A 24,515-nucleotide genomic window follows, 5' to 3' on the forward strand; every position below is an offset into this window, starting at 1 on the left:
TTCTTTCATTGAGACAATTCACATAATCTAAAATTCATCACTTAATTATGTTTAAATATACAATTAAATGATTTTCCGTATACTGACAATGTTCTGCAACCATCATCACTAATTCTTAAGACATTTGCAACGCATTAAGAAGAAACTCCATGCCTGTTAATAGTCAAACCCAAAGCCACACACCTCACCTCCAGCCTCTGGCAATTATCAGTCTGCTTTCTGTGTCTATAGATTTGCCTATTCTGGGCATTTCTTACAAATAAAATAATATGTGACCTTTTGTGTCTGGCTGCTTTCACTTAACGTAATGTTTTGAAGGTTCATCTGTGTTGTAGCATGCATCAGTGCTTAACTCTTTCTTGTGACTAATATTCCATTGTGTGGATAGAGCATGTTTTGTTTATCCATTTATCAGTTGATGGACATTTTAACTTTAATATTCCTGGTATCAGGTTCTCTATTTCCAAACCATGGCATCCCGTCATTAGGGAGCAATGCATATCAAAAACACAGGCCTCTTTTTGGCCAAGATTCTCTTGGGTTCCTACAATCCCTCCGGAGGAGGCAGGGCCTCTTCCTTGGATGAAAATGAAATATGTGGAGACCGGCTGAAGATCGTACAATTTTCAGGAAAACCTGTGATTTATTCCTCCAGATTCAGGGGCCACTGGGCCATACTAAGAATCCTGTCTTTCTCCAAGCCAGGAATTCTGCCCCGCTGCGACTGCCTCCCAGGACCCACAAAAGGAACAGGACTCTCAGGCAATCGGGAGTGGGAGGGTGCTCCCCCGTACCCGCCTCCGTCCCACAGACGGCAGGAGCGTGGCAATGCTCAGCCAATCAGCGCAGGGCGTCTGTAGTCCTGGCAACAGTTGCTTCTAAGCTCGGGGGAGCATTGAGTGTTTCTTGCAAAGTTTGGAATTACTGTTTTTTGGTACCCTGACACGCCAGCAAAAACCAACACAGACACACACACGCTCTTCAACACCCGCTCCCGACGCTGCGACCATGGAAGGTTCGTACGAAACGTCTGAGGCTCTGTACCTGTCGCTGCTCGGTAAGTTCCCGGGAAGCAGCGCCGCCTCCAGGAAGCCTTCAGCCCCGTGCAGACGCGTGCAAGTGGGGTGAGGGCAAGCACGGGAGGCGAATATCTCATTGTGCCGTACTCTCTCTGGGTGAGGGGTTGCCAGGGGGTCAGGGGCGGGTCGTGCACATTTTTCAGATTTCCATTCCCAGGCTGGAAGAGTGGGCCAAGTTGCCGTGGTCTGAAATCAGGGGTCCAACCCGTGTGCCTGGGAAAGGCATCCACGGCCCTCTGTCTCGCCCGCCGCGCCCCATTTCTCCGCCGGATATTAACGTGCTGGGTACTGGAGAAGAAGCATGGAGAAAACCAGCAGTGTTTGGTGATAGCCTGCTGTGGGAAAACCCTGCAACTTCAGAGGTGAAGGATAGGCAGATAAACGCATAATTACAGAAGAAGGGGTGGATGCCAGGTCTGGGGGTGACACCCAGAAATAAGAGGTCTGCTAAGTGTAGTGGACAGGTAAGAACAATTCTAAGGTTCTGGAAGAGCTCTTTACACTTCGGCTTAAATTAAGGATATAAAGAGTTCTCCATGCCAAAAAGGGGAGGAAAGGCATTCCAGGCCAATGGAAGCACATGCAGAGAAGCTCAGAGATACGGTATCTTCAGGAAACTGCTAGTAGTTTGAGCATTGCCAGGGATGAGAGGTGAGAGAGGTCAGAAGGGACAAGATCATGAAAGATCTTGGGAGGTAGGAGATGGAGAAGCTACTGGAAATGGCAGTATTGGGATTGGGATTATCAGCAAATGCAGAATGAATTGGCAGACTTGAAGGCTGAAGCCAGAATCATGAGCTCTTGGGCTGCCTGAAATGTGCAGACCAAAGGTACTGAGAGGTGAGGGAGAGTGGCCAGGCTAGAGGGGACTAGGGGGATTTGAGGGCTGACTGAACAGGGAACAAGAAAAGGACAATCAAAGATGATGCTCAGGTTGGTAACTAGGGTGACCTAGAGATGGAGGTGCCTTTCACAGGGATTGGGAACCTACCAGGAGGAACAGGTTGAGTGAGAACAGGACATGGAGGCCAGTGCAGTCTTGGTTGGTTGAGACTGAGATCCTTGTAGGCCATCCAAGTGGAAATACTTTAGGAGCAACTGTATGTAGAAAGTTGGAGCTAATTTCAAGTCATAAATATTGGTATGGGTGTCCTCAGCATATAGAAGACCACAGAAACATGAGAGTAGAGGAGATTGTTTGGAAAAAAGAGGAGGAGAAGAAGAAGAAGAAAAGGGAGAAGGAAGGAGAAGGAGAAAGCCCAGGTATGAACCTAGAAGGCACCAATTTTAAGGGATGAGAGGGAAAAGAGGGCCCAAGTGGCAAGTGGCCAGAGAGGTAGGATGGAATTGAGGGAGAGATTTGAATCAGAGCCAAAATAAACAGTATTTCAAGAGAGTTGAATTGTCTCCAGATACTTGGCGAGCTGTCCCAGGAAAGAGGGAAGGAATGCGTTTTCTGGAGCATCGGTGGGGAAGACTAGGACTAAAGGGTAGAACTTCCAGGGAAACAAAATCTGGGTTAATATAAGGAAGTCTTTTCTAAGAATCAGAATCAGGCATCCACACAATGTGAGGAAAGAACGCCCTGTCAACCAGAGGCATATCCAAGCAGAGACAAAATCTGTCAGGGGCATTTCAGGAAGAGATCCCTGACCTGGGAAGGCAATGGAGCTAGTTGGCCTCTGGAAGCTGTCCTCACAATCCCTTGGGAACATTTTCACACAGTCTCTACCCACCTCACTTTTCTATAAATGGATACAGAACCCCAAAGATCACTATAATGGATGCTCCGTGGTATAGTGGGCATGCGACCTTCAATAGGGGAGTCAGGGTGACTTTGAGGGGAGTGACACTTGGGCTGAGAACCATATGGTGAAAAGGACTCAGCCAACAGCAATCTTGGGGAATCCCATGCCCTTCATAGGGCATGGCAAATTCCAAAACCAAGTCAGGACAGAGCTAGGAGGGTTGGACAAAGAGAAGGCAGGCTCATGCAGCTGGAGTGAAGTGAGCAGAGGGAGGGGGCAGGGAGAGATCAGGGAGGAGCGGGGAGCAGGGTGCCAGTGAGGGCAGTGGTGGGGGCCATTGTAGGAGGGGCTTGTTTATTCTAAGGGCACTGAGAAGCCATTGCAATGAAGCCATTGAAGGGCTTGGCGGGGAGTGACCCTTCTAGCTAAGGGAAGATCATGGATTTGGGGTCAAGGGTGGGCGGAAGTGACAGTGGCAAGGCCAGGGAGGAGCATGTTTTGAGTGTGTTCCCAGGTCAACAGGGTAAAGTTTAAACCCCTTAACCTGGCATTCAAGATGACTCCAGCTTTATTTCCCATTAGCCTCCTCCTTCATGCACAATGTACTTTCAACTTGTGGAACTATTCAGTAACCCCCAAATCCTCAGACTCCACCCCTGACCTTTCCCCACGCTGACCCCTCCACTCTGACTCATTCTTGAAGGCACATGTCAGTGCCTCTTCCTTCATGATGACCACCCGACTCTCTCCATCAGCACTTCTCCCCCGACTGAGGGCATACCACTCTGGTTGCCCCACTTTGTTCCATGCCGGGGCTCTGCGGTTGGGTTTCCAGCCTCGTTTGGATCTACTGGATGATTCTCAGTAAATACTGGTTGGATAAATGGCTACATTCTCAGTTGTACCCAGCATCTTGTTCTCAAAGAAATGACACATGGCTTGTTGAGAAGTGCTCCCTTCCGTCCACTTTGATGTCTTATTTCCTGGCACATTATTTTCTGACCATGAAGGAAAAACACAGGCATTGTAAGGAGGCTTAACAAATGGACTGAATGGTCACTTTGTGCCAGGCTGGGCACCAGGGATACATGGGAACTAAGACACAGTCCTTGCCATTGGAAAACTCACAGGCTATTGGGAAAGAAAGACCCAGAAAGCATCTTCATCCAGAAAAAACATGGTAAATGCTATGATGGGGTTGAGCACGGGGGCTATGGGAAACCAGAGGGGATATGAGGGAGGGCGTGGGAGGGCTTCAGGGGATGGTGATGCCTGACCTCAGTTTCCAAGAGCATTCCAGAGAGAGGAAACAGCACGGGGGCAGGATGAGGTGACCAAGGAACCATAGTCAGCTCAGTTTGGGTACAAATACAGGGTGAGGTCAGAAAGAATAAGAGAAGGAGCCCATTAGGCTGGCAGAGGTGGGTGTGTCAGGTGAGGCCAGGTGAAGGAGACTGAATTTTATTTCGGAGGCAACAAAAGGGTTTTAAAGCAGAGGGGGTGTGGGTTTTAGAAGGGGAATGATGGTGACAATACTTTTAATAATAATGCTATATCCCTTCTGAATTTTAGAACACTCACATATCTGTTATTCATTTGATCTTCATAACAGCTTCAGGAGGTACTTAGAACAGAGTTTATCATTTTAGAAATAAAAGAACTGAGACTCAATGGGATTAGGTGGCAGCCTGTGGTCTTATCAATTAATGGCTAAGAACCAAGCTCTGGGGCCAGGCAAACCAGAATTCGTATCCCAGCTCTGCTACTAAACCACCGTGCAACCTTGGGCCTCTCTGGGCCTTAGTGCCCTTCTCTGTAAAGTGGTATAATCATAGAGCTGATCTCTATGATGTCAAATAGTCTGTCCACTTGACATCCACTCATTTGCCAAATAATTACTGAGCTCCCACTGTATGTTGGCACGTGGAGGTGCTGGGGCTCCAGCAGGCAACCAGAGAGAGGAGGCCTAGGTCCATAATCTATTGAAAAAATAAACACCAACCAAGTAATTATACCAGAGATTTCAAACACAAATGTCTGCCTAAAGCAGGCACTTAATAAATGAACTGAGCTGCATGTAAGACAATGCAGAATGGGGGCACATGGGTGGCTCAGCTGATTGAGTGTCCAACTTCAGCTCAGGTCATGGTCTCCTGGTTCGTGAGTTCAAGCCCCTCTTTGGGCTCTGTGCTGACAGCTCAGAGCTTGGAGCCTGCTTCAGATTCTCTGTCTCCCTCTCCCTCTCTGCCCCTCCTTGCTCTCTTTCTCTCTCTCAAAAATAAAAATTAAAAAAAAAAAGACCATAGAGAATAATTTGGAACTACAGCAAGCTGGAGAGGGCATGCCCTAGCCTAAAGTAACTCAAGGTGGAAAATTTTGACCAATGCGTCAAATGAAACAGGACCCCAAGCCTCATTCACCACGAGGGTCACCATTTGCAGCCCCCAACTTAAAACCCTGTGATAAGTTTTAAGGGGATGGAGGGGGGAGGGAGCATTCTGGCAGATAGAACAACACATGCAAAACCTTTAGGCGGGATGTGCTTGGACCATTCAGGGATCATTCAGGGTCAAGGCGTGTGGGACCTGTAAAGAAGGATAGGCAAGGGATGAGGTAGGAAAGGTTGGCAGAGGAGGGATGTTATGTTGAGGGCCGTGGAAAGTGATAGGAGGGTTTCAAAATAGGCGAGGAGCAAGTCCATTAAAAAATAACAGTGCACTTTACCATGAACAAAGCAGCTCTAAGATGGGCTGATTCTAACCATCTCCACCACTCAGTAAAGTAGGTACCATCTTTACCCCCGTTTTACACATGAAAGACTGAGACGGAGAGCCTAAGTGACTTACCCAAGTACATGCAGCCACTAAGCAGCAGAGCCAGGACACGGCTGAAGCATTCCAGCTTCAAAGCCTCTGCTCGGATGATGAGACCAAATCAGGATGCCATTTTTTTAAAAGATCATTCTGGGGGCACCTGAGTGGCTCAGTTGGTCAAGTGTCGGGCACTTAATTTCGGCTCGGTTCTGCGTCAGGCTCTGTGCTGACAGTGGGGAGCCTGCTTGGGTCTCTCTCTCTGCCCCTCCCCCCACTCCCTCTCTCGCTTTCAAAATAAATAAATAAACTTTAAATAAATAAATATATATATAAATAAATAAATTCTGATTGTCGATAAGGAGCATTGGGGTGAGGGTGGGGTGGAGTGGAGGAAGAGTAAAATCTGAGAAGGTTAAACAAGAGAAAACATACAAAGACCTTAGCATAATGCCTGCCATCAGGAATGCGCAATCATATTAGGTGTGATTATCTTCATCATTATAGCAAAGCAATGATAACGCCAGGCCTGGGAACCCAGCCTGGTGCTGTAGCATTTTTCCTTCCTGACTCCGTTAGTCCTCTTCCTGAAAGAAGCTCACCTCTTAGCCCTCTTTCCCCAAGGGCTCTGCCAGTCTGAGACCTCAAGTGATGACGAAAATGCCAGCAAGGGCCCCACCTTCGATCCTGAACTGGTCATCACCCACTGCTTCAAGCAGTTCAAGCAGGAGGACTTCCACCTGCCTCAGAGCCGCCGGCGGGTCATCATCTTGCCTCAAAAAGAGGCTCCAATGCCCATTAATCTCATGGCCCAAACCCAGACTCCCCCACAGCCGATCTCCAGCTTCCAAGCCCTGGGAGCTGGGGACATCCAAGGCCAGCCAGACGACGTGAGGACCTGGCTGAGCCGGAGGCTGAAGCTTCGCCAGGACCTGGAGTCATTTGGCAGCGTAGAGAGGTGGCTTCAGAACAAGCCCAGCCTCACACCTTCAGAGGCCAAGGTCTTGCACATGATCCAGAAGGAGCAGGAGGACCAGTTGTTAGACCACCTGACTACTATCAGAGCCACCAAGGTGAGTAGCCCCATTTGCTTATGAAGACGCTGAAGGTGTTAGGGGCATGCTGTCCTTTCATTCCCTCAGATTAGTCAGGATAGGGGTCATTCACCTCATTTCCAAAGGGAGCAAAGAGAAGCCCCCAAAAGGAGGTGTATGGGGTATTTATTGCTGCATAACGAATGCCCCCAAACATTAAAGCAACAAATGTTGATTACCCCCACTGTTTCGGAGAGTCAGGCGTCTGGGAAGAGATTAGCTGGTGGCCCTCATCTCAAATTGTTGGCTTGCGCCATAGACAACTCAAGGCTTGACTGAGGCAGGAAGATCCGCTTCCAAGCTAGCTTGCTCACGTGGCTGCTGGCAGGGGGCCTCAGTTCCTGGCCACAGGGATCTCTCCATAGGGTTGTTTGAGTGTCCTTATCACATAGCAGCCAGCATCTCCCAGAGCGAATGGTCCAAGAGACAGAGCAAAGAGGAGGCTGCAATGCCTTTTATGACCTCATCTCAGGCAACCTGAGTTTCAGGAGAACCACGTTATCATTTTCACCATATTCTATTTGTAAGAAGCAAGTCACTAAGTACTGTCCACACTCGAGGGGAGGGGAATCAGGTTCCGTCCCAGAAGGGAGGAGTTAAAGAATTTGTGACTATATCTTAAAACCACCCTAGGAGGGATAACTCCTGGAATGCCATCTATGGGGCATTTTAAAAATATGCATTCCTCATTCATTTGTTCACTGACACGTGTTTGTTGAGGGCCTGTATGTGCCAAGCAGGTGCTCGTGGTGGTACCGTGAGGGTCACAGTTGTGAGGCTGGAAGAAAAAGGAGGACTCCCTTTTATAAATACAGAAATAGAAGCTCAACGAGGCCGATAAATTGTCCAGCCCCATAGAGGTAGTTGGTGGCAGTCAGTACCAAAGCCCTTGTCCCCCAGTGCTTACCTCTCTGTGACATTTTCTGGTAATGGAAACACTTGAAATTTCTCCCAGTTCAGGTGAAGTTGGGATAAGAGATCAGATAACGTGGGTTTAAACCAGCTCTGCTATTTCCTAGCTGTATGATCCGGTCCTCAGTTTCCCAATCTATTCAATGAGGATAACCATTGTACTGACTTCCTAGGGTTGCTGTGACTTCTAAATGGAGTAGGTGCCTAGGACAGTGACAGCCATATAGTGAGCACTGAATATTACGTTTGCCATCACAAATTTTTTTTTTAATATTTACTTATTTCTGAGAGAGAGAGAGAGAGAGAGAGAGAGAGAAAGACAGAGAGAGAGAGAGAGTCCCGAGGCACAGAGAGAGGGAGACACAGAATCTGAAGCAGGCTCCAGGCTCTGAGCTGTCAGCACAGAGCTCAACGCGGGGCTCGAACTCACGGACCGTGAGATCATGACCTGAGCTGAAGTCGGATGTTTAACTGACTGAAACACCCAGGCACTCCTATGTTTGCCATTTTTACTACTACTTTAGTCTCACTGGTGCCAGACTCAGTCCTTGGTGTAATCAGAGTCCAAACCAAAATTTCCTAGGCCTATCACACCCTTTCCAGACAGCAGTACAGTGTCTATGAATAAACACTGAGCCTGGCGGGGGGGGGGGGGGGGGCACCTGGGTGGCTTAGTTGGTTAAGCATCCAACTTTGGCTCAGGTCATGATCTCATGGTCCGTGGGTGCAAGCCCTGCGTCGGGCTCTGTGCTGGCAGATTGGAGCCTGGAGCCTGCTTCACATTCTCCGTCTCCCTCTCTCTCTGCTCCTCCTCCACTCGTGCTCTGTCTCTCTCTGTCTCCCAAAAATAAATTTAAAAAACATTAAAAAAAAAAAACAACCAAAACACTGGGCCTGGATTAGAAACCTAGCTCTATTGCTTATAGGCTGTGTGACCCTGGGCAAGTCATTTCACTTTTCTCAGCCTGTTTCCTCGTTTGTAAAAACAGAAAGTAGTATCTAATACCTATTTTACAGCATCATTTATTCATTCATCAAACAATTACTGCCTATCTGCCTAGGGCTGGGGGGCTTGTCCAGTAGATGAATAGGAGGTAGAGGTATGTAGCTTCAAAAGACATTGTCTTGCTTTCAAAATGTTCACATGTTAATGGGGGAGGCAGACACATCAGATTGGTGACTACAGTTGGCCATTAATAGAGCTGGATCCTAAACACAGAGGAGCTACAAAGTAGGGAACAGAAAGGCCCTTTGTAAACTGTCAGGTGCTGCGCCAAGGTAAGGGAGTATTATCCTGAAATATTCCCGATGACCTGGAAGTAAAGGAAGAGTAGGAGTCGGACAGGTAGAGAGAGAAGGAAAAGTTTTGGGCAGGAGGCTGAGCAGGAGCAAAGGCTGGGAGATGGGTGGATTAGAGAGCCCCATCTGGTTCCAGGCAGGGGCATATGTTTTGGTGCACTGATCGCCCGGTGTGATTTTAATCCTGACATGTTTGACAGGAGAGATGTGGGTAAGAATGAAATGTTAGTTCTCATCATGTCCAGCCCAGTTGTTTCTGATGGAAAAATGGAGGCCCAGAGATGCAAAGTATCCCTGGCAAAACGCCTTTGCCCTGAATCTAATGCTCCTTAAAAAAAAAAAAAAAAAAAAAAAAAAAAAAAAAAAAATTATTTTTGAGAGAGAGAGCATGCAACCCCCCAGAGAACAAGGGGGACAGAGGACCTGTCTGACAGCGGAGATGCTCGATCTGGGGCTTGACCTCATGAACCGGAGACCACAACCTGAGCCGAAGTCGGATGCTCAACAACCTGAGCCACCCCGGCACCCCTGAATCCAGTGCTCCTTGCACTCCATCTTGCTGTCTGTTGAGAGCTGCTCAGCCCCTCTCTCTCTCTCTCTGGGAATCATGTTCTGTCTAACTCTGGGAATCACATTCCAGTGGCCTGTCTCCCCTGAATTCTCTCCTCTGCTCCCTCTCTTACCTCTTACAGAAGAGCCCCCGGCCCTCCCGCCAACTGGTGCCCCAGCTCCGGTTGCCCAAGCCCTCTGCCTTATCAGCCTTGTACTCCTACCTGCACAGCCGCAAGATCAAGATCCTGGAGATATTTAGCAAAGTGGACGGGGGCGAGCACCAGAAGATCTCTAGGGAGGAGTTCATTGTGGCTCTGAAGGCGGTAAGTGCCTCCCATGCTCCCTCCAGGCTGGCCTGAGTGAGGAAGATGTGCATGCATCCTGTCCCCACTGCTGCCTCCACCCAGGTCCTGGACCAACTGAAAAGTAGATCAAACCATCAGCCTTGTTACTTGTTAAGCCAGATCGGAAAACGTGACATAACTTGTGGCCACATCAGACCCCTAAAACCACTCCTGCGTGAGTCTGATCTTGAAAACCCCTCCCTGAGTGGAAAGTCTGCAGAGCCGACCCCATAACCAGTCAGTACCTGGGGAATCACTGTCTTGCCCATCAGACTCCAGAACTGGGCACAGAGATTGCTGGGCCTTCTGTCTTGCCTCTAGAACCCTCTAGACCTTCTCCAACTGTCATTGGCAGATAATCCCATAGAGATCTTGTTAAAATGCAGCTTCTACTCAGTACCTCTGTGCAGGGCCCAAGTTGATGCATTGTAACAAGCTCCCAGTGATGTCTATGGTACTGGTCCACAGGCCACACTTTCACTGACTATCCAAAAATGTTTAATTAATTATAAATAAATAAAATTTAAAAATCCATTTCCTCGGTCACACCAGCTACATTTCCAGTGCTTAGTGTTCACATGTGGTGAGCGGTTCCTCTATCAGCCTGCACAGATATAGAACATTTCCATCATTGCAGAAAGTTCTGTTGATCTAGCAGAGGTCAGCTAACTATGGCCCGGAAGTCAGATCCAGCCTGCCTCTGTTTTTGTGAATAAACTTTTATCGGAACACAGCTACACTCATTTATATGTATTGTCATGGCTGCTTTCATGCTATGATGGCAGATTTCAGCAGTTGTGACAGAGATCATATTGTTCAGGGATCCTAAAATATTTACTATCTGACCCTTTATAGGAAAAGTTTGCTGACCTCTGGTCTGGATAAATTAAGCCTTAATATGCTTTGAATACAAGATACCTCTTGGAAATACTTTAGGAAGCTGCCTGCTAGGTCTTTATGATTTTAAATCATCACCAGTTTTCACACTGTTGTTTCACGACATGTAGTTACCTAAACAACGTTTCAAAACATTAAATATATATATTATGTATACAGGGTGTGTATATATATACATATATATGTACATGTATATGTATATACGTATATGTATATACGTATATATATAGGGTTTTTAATCATCATAACCAAAAAGAGAAAACATGAAGTCCTCTAGAACCAGGAGAGTTCTGACCCTCTTTAAGGAAAGCCCAGTGAACACTGACTACAGTCTAAAGAAGCTGAGGAAGAAAATTATATTTCCTTAAACACTTTCCTTCTTGAATATTCAGTATTGCTGGCAAGCATTATACTCCTATAAAGTTGCTTACCATCCCTGAAAGAGTAATGTGTATTGTACTTCTGATCTTATTTTTCTTCAGTTAAGGAAAGCTGATGTGTTTCTCGTGGGCAAGGATGGTAGGCATGAAATCCTTTTTCTAATCCAGTGTGGGAAAGTTATCTCTGAGATTGGTATGGAGTGGGGTGGCAGCCCAGAAGGAAGGAGTAGCAGACTCTGCAAAGATAGTGGCATATCTAGACTAGGTTTTGAAAGAGGGATAGTTCTTCAGATAGAAGGAGGAAGCGCCTGAGTAAAGGCAGAGGGTAAGAAAGTGCAGGGTGTGTTCAGGGCCTCAGAAGAGGCTCTGAGCTCCTGCCGAGGTGGGAGTGGCTGTGGATGAAACTAGATAGGGGAAGTAGGGCCTGGCTGGTAAAGCTTTGACCGTACAGGTAGGATGTTTGGATTGGAGCCTGCCCACCTTGGTGGCTTCTCTTCTCTCCTTAGGTTGGAGTCCCTCTGAAAAACCAGGAGGTGGAAGATGTTGTGATCTATCTCAGCTCTCTGGGAAAGGACAACAGCATCACCACAGATATCCTAGTCAATACCTACAAGCAGTGGTGTCTGGCTCATCAGAAAAGCACCCTGGCAACTGCAAGGGAGCGTATGTATCCAGTCCCACCCCCCTGCCTCTGCTTCCCCATCCTGGGAGCAAGCATGATGGAGGCAGCCTTGGTTTACTTCCTGAGTGTGTTCTCCAGCTTTGGGTTACCATGGGTGGGCCAAGACTCTGGAATCCCCAAGCCCAGTGATCAACTAAGGAGCAAGGTATTCTCTTGAATGCCTAGCTACCATGTCCATCAAAGATGAATGAGACGCAGCCCTTGTCCTTAAAGGAGGATTCTCAAAAGGTGGTTTCAGCCCACCAAGGCTTACCCAATAGACGGAGATCTTGTATGTGGGTCAAAGCCTTCTTGCTATTAATCTATATTTTATTGATAAAAAGTTAACTAAAAGTCGGAAACCAGAATTAGCACATGTTTAGAGTTTACTGGAAAGCCTACTTTGATATTCTATGATCAGGGATATTAGCAGGGCTGCTATGAACAGTTGTATGAGCTGTGCAACAGCTCAAGTTCCATTTGCCAAGCCATGTGCTTGTGGAACCACATCTGTCCAGATATCGCATGGAGGCAAATTAGAAATGGACTAGCCATAGTGCTGGCTATGAATTTACAACACAACACAAGGGCGCATCATGGTTCTTTGTAGCTTAGTGGCATTGTGGTGTAAAAAAAAAAAAAAAAAAATTTAAAATTGAACAACTCCAGATAAAATTAAAGCCCTCCTTTAAACCTCCATCCACCATTCCAGAGCCCTCCCCAAATGTAACCAAATATAATAACAATATAGCATATCCCCAAATATAACCCCACAGTGCAGCGCGTAAATTTCCAACCTCTAGTCTCATCAAGCCACTGGGCAGAGGCCCCGTCACCCCCAGGCAGTGTCTCTGCCTCTCTCAGAGTCCCAGGGAAACTGAGCACCCCCCCCCCACCCCGGTCACCTCCTGCACACATCACTACCCACAGTCATAATCTCTGGCAACTTTTATGTCCAGCTCGTGTTCAGAGCTGCCTCAAGTTGGGCCTGCTCTCCCATCCATGACCTTTTTGCTTTTTCATTATCAATTACCAAAGCTCACCATTATCCACGTAGTTGGCCGTGAGCTGTTTAGTGAACGACCACAGTGTGCCGTGATGCATATTTGAGGCAAAGGTATTTGGGGCCTATTATTTCCCAATAAATAGACTTGAAGCCAGGAGCAAGTATTTGCTTGCCTGGTGCCATCTCAGTGTCATCACCCTTTTCTCTGGAGAACATTCCAGGGTAAATGGACTTGGATATCTTTTGCTTTGCCTAAAGGGGCAGCAGCATCAAGAGTCAACGAGACTCTTGGGTGGCAGGCTCACGAGAGAAGGCAGTGGCACTTGGGCTGGGTAGCCTTACCCACAGCAGGTAGCTCAGTTTATCCTTCAAGTCCCTGGAGGTCAAAGCTACAATTCACGCTCTACAGGAAGACGCTATAAAGCTCAGAGAGGCTAAGCCACCAGTCTGCAGTTTCAAAACTAGAAGGTGACTGAGCCATGACTTCATTTCAGCCCAGAACAGGGCAGGCCTGAACCAGGGCAGGGGCAACGGGATGCTTTCATTCACTCGGTTCTTTGTTGAACATCTCCTACGTGCCAGGCATACTTCCAGAAACTGGGAACTGGGAACACAGGAGTGAAGAAGCCAAGGCCTCTGCCTTCAATGAGCTTCCAGGTAAAGGGTTAAGCAAGATGATGTCTAGTAGGGATTAATGCCTTGAAGACAATAGGACAGAGTGAGGGGGTGGTGGTCACAGAAGGCCTCTCTGCAAAGCAGCCATGGGAGCTGACACCCGAGTGACAGATGAGGAGCCCATTCTGGCGAAGGGCACCCTAGACAGAGGGATCTGCAGAGGCAAAGGCCCCGACTTGGGCAAGTTTTCAGGGGACAGAAAGAAGTTAGGGTGAGGGGCGCTTGGGTGGCTCAGTCATTTAAGCCTCAGACTTCGGCTCAGGTGTGAGTTGGTTGGTGAGTTGGAACCCCCGCATCGGATGAGCTTGGGCTCCCCACTCTCATTCTCTCTTTCTCTCTGTACCTTGTGGGTTTCTCTCTATCTGCTCCTTGCTCACTCACTCTCTCTCTGTCAAAAACTAGTAGGTAATTAAGTAAATAAGTAAATAAATAAATAAATAAATAAATAAGAAATACACCTGTAGTCAAAAAAAAGTTTAAAAAGGAAGAAAAAAGTTAGGGTGGCTCTGGGGAGTCGGGGAGGGGTGAGCAGGAGGAGATGGATCACGTGGAGGCTGAGCTGAGACGAGAGTCTGCAGAGCCTTGCAGACCAGGAGGAGGATTCTGGGCTTTCGTGTAAGTGCTGAGGGAAGCCAGTAGAGAGTGTTAGGCAGGGGAATGAAGTGATTATATTTTTCAAAGGTCCTATTTAGTGTTTGGTGGAGACAGGATGCTAGAGTATGAGAATGCCAACCGCAAGGTTGGGGCAGTGGTGCAGGTGAGGCACGAGGTGGCCTTGCACTGGGCAGGCCATAGTGCAGACGGAGAGAAGGGATACCTTCAAGGTCCATCTCAGGTGGCCTGATGAGCCACGTGGGAAGTGAGCAGAGGGATGGCCGGCACCTGCTTGATCACATGAGTTAACCGCTTGATGGATTCCTTAGCTGAGCCCCCTCTCAGGCTCTCCTTCCTTTCAGATTATAGACCTGCCAAGATCAGAGTTTCCCCATCGCGTCTGTCCAAGAAGCAGGTGAATTTAGCCCCACAACCGTGCAAGATGGACCTGCTGACTGTGCCCGTGGTTGACACCCAGATGGAGGCGCGGCCCCTGACTCTGGAGGAGATGGAGGACATTGGCAAGCGGTACCGCGAGAGGAGGCGGAAGCACAAGGTACCCCGGTCAATGGGAAGGGCGTGGCGCTTGGCTTCTAGGCAGGCTCAGGTTCAAGTCCGCTGCACCTTCTAGCTGGGGAACTCCTGGGAGCAGGCCCTCTTTTACCCCTATGTTCCCTCATCTCATAATAAAAACAACACCTACCTCACAAGGTTTCTCTGAAGATGTAATGAGATCATGTTTCAAAAAGTATATGGAGCTCCTCTCTTCCCATCCTTTGACTGTGACCTTGCATCCTGAGACCAGGGCTGAGGGCCGTGTCTTCGTTGTGGCTGGAATCCAAATGCCTGGTACAGGGCCTGTCACTGAGAGGCCACTCCAGACATACATGACCAGTGAAGGCATGACTGATTGTGGGAATTAATTCACCCAAAAATATTTATCAAGAGACCACAAAGTGCCAGACGCTATTTTAGGTGTTATAGAGAACAAAACAGCCCCTGCCTTCAGGAAGGCAGATAATATTAATATTATACTATATATAAATACATTAAAAATTTTTTTAATGTTTATTTTTGAGAGAGAGAGAGAGACAGAGAGAGACAGAGTACAAGCAGGGGAGGAGCAGAGAGAGAGGGAGATGCAGAATCTGAAGCAGGCTCCAGGCTCTGAGCTGTCAGCACAGAGCCTGATGTGGGGCTTGAATCCATGGGTCATGAGATCATGACCTGAGCCAAAGTCAGACACTTAACTGACTGAGCCACCCAGGCACCCCTAAATACTTATTATTATTATTATTATTATTATTATTATTATATAATATACTAGGCATTGTAAGTGCTATACCAACTAAGATCTGATTCAGCTGCATGATAAGAAAACCCAAAATATTTGAGCAGAGGTCAGCAAACTTTCCCTATAAAGAGCCAGATAACAAATGTGTTAGGCTTTTGGGGCTTTATCGTTTCTGTGGCAACTACTCAGTTCTGCCTTTGCAGCAAAGAGCAGCCACGAACAACATCTAAGCAAATAAGTGCCTCTGTGTTCCAAAAAAGTTTTCTTTATAAACACAGGTGCTGGGCCACATGTGGCCTGTGAGCTGTACTTTGCTGATTCTGGTGTTAGAGGCCAAAAAACAGATTTTGTTTCCTTGTAAATAAATAAATGAGAAGGCCAAAAGTGGCTCCACATTCCCCAGGCCTCTTCCACTTTGTTCTGCCATCCTTGACATGTGCCTTCCACCTCAAAGGCACAGATATCTGCGCCCAATTTAAATTCTTGTGCAGCCAAACACAGATGTGTTGTTTCAGTAGGGCATCTACGTTGTTCCCTACTGTATATGTTATACAGTGGTGTATGCACAACCACATACGGGGCTGTGCACACAGAACCGCGTGGCTTAACCACTCAAGTGCCCTTCAGGGGTAACCTTGACCATGTGTGATTTTTCTCCCAAGTCACTGACTTCAGAGCCTGAACTTTGGTCCCACCCTGCATGCTTTGCCATCTCCCCTCCTGGGGGAGAGGTCGATGAGGCTCCATATCTGCCTTCTGGTCGGGAAGATGGTGGAGGGAAGTGGGTGCCAACCTCTTCTCCTTGCAGCTCAAGATCCCCTCCATCCAGTACACGGAGCGGTGCCGCCTGGTGCGCAGCGGGAATAAGCACTTTGATGAGCACTGCCTCCCATCCACCATCCATGGGGAGATGGAGGAGCTCATCAACAAGTCCCGCAGGGACAACTTTCTGGTCTACCTGCAGTGCTGCAAGCTCTGTGAGTCCTACGGCCTCCCACTGACAGAGGACATCCTCGTGAAAGGTAAGAGCTTTGGCGCCTGGCCCTTGGGAAGTTGCCGAGAGGGCTCAGAACCCAAGTGAACATGGCTCCGCCTGAGGTTTGTCCTTCCCCAGCAGATGTGCATCCAGCCAAGCCTCTGTGGCCTGTGGTGGGGATACTGAAGGAGCAGGGGCAGCCCAGCCTGTTTTGCTGTTACATTTGATTCTACATTCTAGAATCCTGGAGGTTCACAGGCTCCACAGGTCTAGGGGTCTGGGTTCCCCAACTGAGCCTGCTGAGCATTCTAGAGCAGGAAGCTCCAAGGACAGGAGTTCTGGGTGAAGGAGCCCTGAAGTTGAGCAGAAAGGAACAGTCCCAATTTCAAAGAGGGACATGTGATAGGGGCGATAACTGCTCTGCTGTAGCGGGCTTTTCTGCAACCACTTCCCCAGGCCAGCCCTGTTTCTTGGTTCTTCCACAACACAGAGGTAGGAATGCACCAGGGGACAAGTTCTTCTGACGCCTTGACTCTCTGCTCAGACCACAGGACTCAGCCCTGAGACTTCCACACTGGTCTCACCCTTTGTTTGAGGGAGAATTGTGTTTTCATATATCCAAGCAGATCTGAACCCTCCCCATCTCTGGGTAGAGTGTGTATTTCTGAGAGATGGGGACAGGAGAGGGCCCCATAACCCCAACGACCACACAGCAATGCTAATGTCCTAAATTCGTGAATTTATAACTTTAATGGGCAAGTTTCTCTTTGTGCTTTCAAAACACAAAAGGACAGAGGTTTTCCCACAGGAACGTCACAGGAAGGAACCATGGCCAAACTGGGAAATGTGGCTTTCAAAGAAAGGGGCACACAGACAATGGGGTGACTTACCTAAGAACAAGTTCACCGTCACAACTGACTATTTACGTCTTTTTTCCAAGACAAGGGGAAAGAAGGGCAGAATGTATGTATAGGGCCATGGGTCTTGTATTAATTTGCTTGGGCTGCCACAATAAAATACCACAGACCAGGTGGTTTAAACAACAGAAATTTATCTTCTCACACTTCTGGAGGCTACAAATCCAAGATCAAGGTGCCAGCAGGGCCAGTTTCTCCTCAGGCCTCTCCCCTGGGCTGGCAGATGGACGGCCACTCTCTCGCTGCCTCTCCACATGATTTTCCCTCCGTGCACTCATGCCCCCTTGTGCCTCTCTTGTGTCCAAATTTCCTATTACAAGGACACCAGCCAGATCAGATTTGAGCCTACCCGCACAGCCTCACTTTAGCTTAATTACCTCTTGAAAGGCCCTCTCTCCAAATACAAATTCTGAGGTTCTGGGGGTTAGGGCTTCAATATATGATTTGAGGGGTGGGGGACGCAATTCAGCCCATAACAGGTCTGTACAACAGCGTACGGCCAAATGCCTTCAGGAACACAGGCAAACCACCCTAAGTGATCATTGTCTCCTGTGCACGCGGCACCCTCTCATGTACACAGCCACTTGCTGCCCACCTGGTCTGGGAGGGCAGTGACAGGAAATCTCTTGCGGCTCGCAACACTGACTTTTCACCAAATCATCCTTCCTTCCATCTTCCTCAGCGAGCCGCATCTTCCCTGATTGTTTATATTCTCTCGTCTCTGCTCGTGCTGGAAATGCAGCTAGCTGTCTTCTGAAATGCAGGCAGGCTTGCCAGCACCCTGGACTGCCCTGTGGGTTAAGTCTTTCCTCTGGATGCGCCTCCTCTGTCCCCACCAGGGTGTTGAGCCACTAACTGATTCCCACCACCACTAGCTTTTGCTAGGTGCTGGGTCAGGGAACCTCACCTGCCAGCGGGATTTCACACTCACAGGCACAAAGCAGCATCCGTGGGTGGGCTTCCCTTTACTTCTTGACGGTTCTAGATGGAAAAAACTAGAGTCTGTCTCTGACTGCTCTCCTGGCCACTATCTATTGGCTGTCTCTTTGACAGAGGCCAGCTCAGCTATGAGTAAAGAAACTCAACCATCGGGACTTCTGGGTCTGTGCTCTAGACTAGAGCTTGGTGGGCTCAGAATCCAGGCCTCAAGCTCAAGGGCCATGTTCTAAAACATCAAGGCCTTTCCCCTCTCCCCAGTGCACATAGCTTTATCATTTTTCCTCCCCCTGATTTCACAGATAATACTTGCTCACTTACATTTTTTTTTGAAAACATAAAAATAATGATCCCCCCAGCTGGGGGCACCTGGGTGGCTCAGTCCCTTAAGTGTCGCCTTCAGCTCAGGTTATGACCTCATGGTTCTTTTCTCTCTCTCTCTCTTTTTTTTTTTTAAAAAGCATTTTTTAAAAATGTTTATTTATTTTTGAGAGAGAGAAAAAGCACTAGCAGGGGAGGGGCAGAGAGAGACAGGGGGACAGAAGATCTGAAGTGGGCTCTGCTCTGACAGCAGAAAGCCTGATGTGGGACCTGAAATCACAAACCATGAGATCATGACCTGAGCCAAAGTCAGATGCTCAACCGACTGAGCCACTTAGGTGCCCTATGATCTCATGGTTCTTGAGTTCAAGAGTCTGGCTCCATGCTGACAGCTCTGAGCCCACTTTGGATTCTCTCTCTCTCTCTCTCTCTCTCTCTCTGTCTGTCTTTGCCCCTCCCCTGCTCACTCACTCTCAAAAATAAATATTAAAAAAAAATTCCCCCAGCTTGAGTTGGCACCATTAATATTTTAGGGATTGTCCTTTCATAGATCTCTTTTTCTTTTCCATTTACACAAAATTATTTATGTAAGTTTTATTTTTAAAGATATATATACATATATCGTTAATGTAGTTTTTTAAAATTCTGTATATTGGCACCTGGGTGGGTCAGTTAAGTGTCCGACTTCAGCTCAGGTCAACATCCCACGGCTCATGAGTTCGAGCCCCATATCCAGCCCACTTCAGATCCTTCCACTTCTCCCTCTGCCCCTCCCCAGCTCATTCTCTCTCTTTCAAAATAAATAAACAAGCTAAAAAAAAATCCTGTATATCTTTTAAAAATGTTGATGCGGGGCATACTGGTGGGTTAAATGTCTGACTTTGGCTCAGGTCATGACCTCACGGTTTGTGAGTTCGAGCCCTGTGTCAGGCTCTGTGCTAACAAGCTCAGAGCCTGGAGCCTGCTTCGGATTCTGTGTCTCCCCCCCCACCTCTCTCTCTGCCCCTCCCCCACTCACGCTCTGTCTCGGTCTCTCTCAAAATTAAATAAACATTAAAAAGAATTTTTTTTGAAATGTTGATGCTGCATCTTCCCCTTCCCTCTCCCCTCTTATCTGCACAGTCCCTGCCCTCCCCTCTCCTCCTCCCCCACCCCAGATAACCAGCATTAACCTGGACTGTAACCTTCCATTACTTTTTCTAGAACGTGAGCTAGTCATGCGTTATCATCGTAGGACAAGTACTGCTCCGTGGCTGCAGGAAGACAGAGCCCCTGGCCAGTGTTTTTTATGCTCCGACTTCTTAGAGCAGTCTCCTGAGGATATCTATGGGACTAATTCTAAGCAAGGAGAAAACCTCCATCAACTAGGTCTAGTTAACCTGGTGAAGCCTTGGGTGAACCTCCCCTCCTTCTTGTGGCCTCGTGACCAGCACGACCCGTGCAGAGTGGGGTAGGGCGCCGCACACTCCATCCTAACTGCACCCAGGCTTTGGGGCCAGGGCTGACCTGGTTACAAACCAGCTCCCACAGCTCTAGTCCAGACACCAGTGCTGTACCAACCCCACTTCCTAACACTGCACTAGGGTTATGTGCCCTGTCGCCCCTGGGGGAAGCTGGGGGAAGAGTCTAAGGGACCCTCTGCACTTCGCAACTTGCTGTGAATCTACAATCATTTAGACACAAAAAGCTTAATGGGGCACCTGGGTGACTCAGTCAGTTAAGCATCTGACTCTTGATTTTGGCTCAGGTCATGATCTCGCGCTTTGTAGTTCGAGCCCCACGTCAGGCTGTGCACGGACCATGCTGACTGTGCAGAGACTGCTGGGGATTCTCTCTCTCTGCCCCTACCCCATCTCTCTCTCTCTCTCTCTCTCTCTCTCTCTCTTTCAAAATAAATAAACTTTTTAAAAAATAAAAAAAGCATAAAAAAGTTTAAAGTGTATATCTAAGAAAAATCATTTGCAAACAAAAATGTGGACTTATATATATAAAAAAAAAAATCCTCCCCTCTGCCCCAAAGGCTGAGGGCAGGGAGGGGTGTTGGACTGAGAGGCCACGTTTCTCTTGCTGCTTACAGCCCTGCTGTACCCAGGGGACAAGATCATTTTCCAGAAGGACCAGGTACGCCCAATCCGGCAGCCGGGAGGCTACTACTCAGATATGAAGATCTTCAGTCCAAATCTGGCTCTGCTCAAGTTCCAGGGCTTCAGCGATGTTGTGGCTAAGAAGACTGACAAGCTGAGTATCAGACCCCCTCTCTCCCCCCTGCCATTTGCATACCAGCATACTTGAGGTGACATGTTGTGCCAATGCCTGTGGCCAAGCGTGCCCAGCATGTCCAACCCAGCTGGTCCCCAGGGACTGGCCAATTTCTAGTGTCTGAGGGCGTTAGCCTCCTTGCCTCGCTCCCAACCACATCCTACGTGATCTCAGCCTCTCTACAAAAGCTTAAAAAGAGGGCCTTCTTAGGGAAATAGGCCCCTTCTCAAATCATGGGTTGGCTGGTCAGGGGCCCTACAGAGGACAGAGGTGGCCGTCCCTTCTTTGTCCTGCCTTCTCTGGCAAGAGGTGGGCTTGCATTAGGAGGAGAAAGGAACTCTGCAATGGGGCCTGTCTCTGGCCCTCAGACCAACCTCCTTCTTTGGGAGGAAGTGACCCATGGGCAGGTTGTGAGCCAGCATCCGTGGGTGGCTGCATATTGGAAAGCAAGCAGCATCCCTGCATCCCTGAGGAGGGACGGGGCTAATGTGGGATGAGGAGGGGCCAGCTGACCACAAGGGGGGAGGGGACCGGGAACTGCCCACATTCTAGATCACTGCCAGCTGCCCACTGCGGTGGTATGGCCAGAACAGCTGGGATGAGATACAGCAGAGCCAAGTGGAAATCCCACAGGCTGCAGGTTAAACGGACAAGAATACTTCACTGTCTGAACCTCAGCTTTTCATCTGTTAAATGAGCATAACAGCCCCTCCCACACACAATGAGGATCAGATGAGAAATGCATATAAACTTCCTAGCATGGTGTTTGGCAGATAGTCAGCCCTTGGAAGCAGTGATAGTTGTTGTTTTACCTGTCCCATCAGGACAATCTCGACTGAAGGCATGGGCCTGGGCCTACAGAGGGGCCTGTCCACAACCCTGGGGAGGCAGAGCTGAGCATGAGTCAGAAGGCTGGTGGCCTGGAGAGCCCTTTCTGATTACTTAGTGACTGCCAGCCCCTGGGTGGCTGACATCCATTTCTGCACCGGGAACCTAGGGAGTGGGTGGGAGCCTGAGAAAGGGACTCTTGTCCCTGTTTAAGTAGGCCACAGCCATAAGGGATAGGTCCCTAAGGACCCTAAGGGCAGGTCCCTTAGGGAGGTCCCTAAGGGCAGGGATGGACATTTGTTTTATCTTGCTACTTGGACTGTGCTGTCAAAGATTCTCAGGCCAGATGCAGGCCTGCTGGGAAAGAGTGCCGTCTGTGATTAATGAGTGATGTCTGCCAGGCCCAAGATTTGGAGAGTCAGTTTTCACCACCCTTGTTCCAAAAGCTGGCTTTGGCTCTGGCAGGGAAAGTGAGAGTCAGGGGCCCCCAAACAATGCAGATCATTGCGCATCTCTCAGCTACCCTAGGAGGCTCTGCTCTGGGAAATAAAAAACATGAGGCTCTGAAAAGGGAAGTGACCTGCCCAGAGCCACACACCCAGCCAGGTTGGAAGCCCAGGCCTGGCTGACCAAGCCCACCCCAGATAGAAGAAATGCTCCTTTTGGAGCTCTGGTTTGGACTCACTAGACAGGCCCACCCCCATGTCCTCTGACCTACTAACTGAGGCCCCATTAACATGGATTCCCCCCATCCTGACAAGATACCTTTCTGTCTTCTCTACTAGGAAGACACCAAAGAAAATCAAGAAGATACACTTTAAGGAGTTTGAGGAGTTCACCAGGTCTGTAGCATCAGCCAACTCTGTAAGCGGGTCAGGGGAGGGAGGACCAGCCTCACGGTGGAGGAGGTGCCTGGGACTCTGCATGTTGCACGGCGGCGCACAGTATCTAGGGCTCAATGCCCGGGAACTGAGAGGCAGTGAAACTACTTAGAGTGCCAGGCAGACACCACTGTGGGTGTGTTCCCATGTTTTAACTCATTTAAATCCTCTCAGGAACCCTATAAAGTTACTCTTAGCATGCCCACTTTGCAGAAGGGGAAACTGAGGTACAGAAAAGTTAATTATCTTGCTCAAAGTCACACATCTATCAAGGGTCGGAGCAGGCATTTGGACCCAGCAACGCTAGCTCCAGAGGCTATATGCTGAACATCACATTAAAATGCCTCGAGAGAACTGACGGTGTACACTTAAGAATTTGGGTGTTGGGGGCGCCTGGGTGGCTCAGCTGGTGAAGCATCCCACTTTGGCTCACGTCACCATCTAACGTTTGTGAGTTTGAGCCCTGCTTCAGGTGAGCTCGAGCCCCACTCCAGGCTCTGCACTCTCTCTCTCTCCCTCCCTGCCCCCTACTCACTCGCGCGCTCTCTCTCTCTCAAAAATTAATTAATTAATTAATTAATTAAAAAAAAAGAATTTGGGGTTTCAAGGCAGCAAATTGGGAGTCAAGCCCGCATCCTACCACTTGCTCACTGTGTGGCTTTGGGGGAAATAACGTATCCTCTCTAGGTGTTCACGTCCTCCTTGGTAGGGCAGACAGCATAACAGGACCTACCACATGGAAGCGAAGTGCTTGGCACAGTGCCACACCTCCACTCTGGTCACACAGTTGCTTAGCTCTGCTCAGCAGAAGCCCCAGCCCTGGCGGGTCTGCCACGACAAACTTCCTATCTTCTCATTTTCCAGGAAGCTGCAGGCGAAGAGGTCCAGGGGTTCACTGCGAACTCACCCCAATTTCTTCTGGCCGGGTCACCTCCTGGACAAGCTGCAGCTCTATCTGCCCACTGTGGCCATGGACAGGAGCCTGGCACTCTTCAGTTGTGTCCAACCCCAGCCCCATGCCTACTCAGCCACCTACCACCCCAACCACTGGTGGCCTATTGGGAACATGAACTACATGACCTGTGCCTATTACGATGCCTCCAAGGTCTACTACATCGACTAGAGTGGCCCAGGTGTTGTCCGACCCAGCCATCCTGGGGCTGTGGCCAGTGCAGCTAGCAGCGCAGAGCCACAGACACAGCGGGAAGTGTAAAGAGCCAGATAAAAGAGATCATTTCAGTGCGATGGCCTGGAGCCAGCTCTCTCTTGAGCAAAAATGTCCAGTGTCTCAGAGGGCAGGTGTATCTAGGGAAAGATAAGCAGTTTCTGAGTATTTCCCTGTCTTGATCTCTGCCCTTTTGAAATAAACCAGATTGGAGGTTTTTTTCATGTCACTTGTGATCCAGCTGATGTGATTTCTTGCTCAGGAGCTGGGGCCAGAGGAGTGTTTGAAAAGCTGGGGTTCTGAGGCCAGGGCATTACTGCAGGTATGCTTGCCTGGCACCTGCAGCATCTTGTCCTGGGATCTCAGTGCTCATGGGAAAGCAGCAGGCAGTGCGGGTACCCTGTGCCCTTCTCTGTGGAAACGGTCACAGCCGGTCTCTTGTCCCCCAAAGACTGAGCCTTTTTGGTTACTGCTTCCAAATCTCTTGCATCTTTCACTGTTAGAGGCATGCTCTCTGTTTCCTGAGTCTTCTGCTTGATTAACCCACCTGACCCCATCAAGACCTTCTCCCTTCACAACACACATAATGTGGGCTGCTGTTAGCACAATGCTTTCATTCTCTGCATCCCATCTGACTTCCCAGAGCCGGCTGGCTAAGCAGGATTCATGAGGTGTGGTGTAGTCACAGGCACAATAGGGTTCCAGTCGCAACCTTATCACTTGTGAGCTGTGCGACCTTAGACAAGACATTTCACATTTCGCTCCTCTGGGTCTCTTCAAACTCCTACCCTTCACAGTCAAAATCTCAGGAAGGAGTTGTCAACACTCTTCCCTTCTCACTTCTCATCCTGTCAACAACACAATCCAGTGTAGCTTCTGTCCCCATC

General features: G+C 48.7%; 1 protein-coding gene across 1 annotated transcript; it reads left to right on the forward strand.

The window, feature by feature from the left end:
* The first annotated feature begins 1,073 nt into the window (after positions 1-1,073).
* Positions 1,074-23,846, forward strand: EFCAB12 (EF-hand calcium binding domain 12). The gene is made up of 10 exons (XM_027042690.2): positions 1,074-1,441; positions 2,237-2,342; positions 6,262-6,710; positions 9,635-9,817; positions 11,622-11,778; positions 14,414-14,607; positions 16,154-16,367; positions 20,573-20,732; positions 22,368-22,424; positions 23,328-23,846. The coding sequence occupies exons 2-10, from the start codon at positions 2,258-2,260 to the stop codon at positions 23,584-23,586; spliced, it is 1,758 nt and encodes a 585-aa protein (XP_026898491.1). The 5' UTR covers positions 1,074-1,441; positions 2,237-2,257; the 3' UTR covers positions 23,587-23,846.
* The last annotated feature ends 669 nt before the right edge of the window (positions 23,847-24,515 follow it).

This window comes from Acinonyx jubatus, chromosome A2 (genome assembly GCF_027475565.1).
Source record: "Acinonyx jubatus isolate Ajub_Pintada_27869175 chromosome A2, VMU_Ajub_asm_v1.0, whole genome shotgun sequence".
In the NCBI taxonomy this organism is placed as follows: Eukaryota; Metazoa; Chordata; class Mammalia; order Carnivora; family Felidae; genus Acinonyx; species Acinonyx jubatus.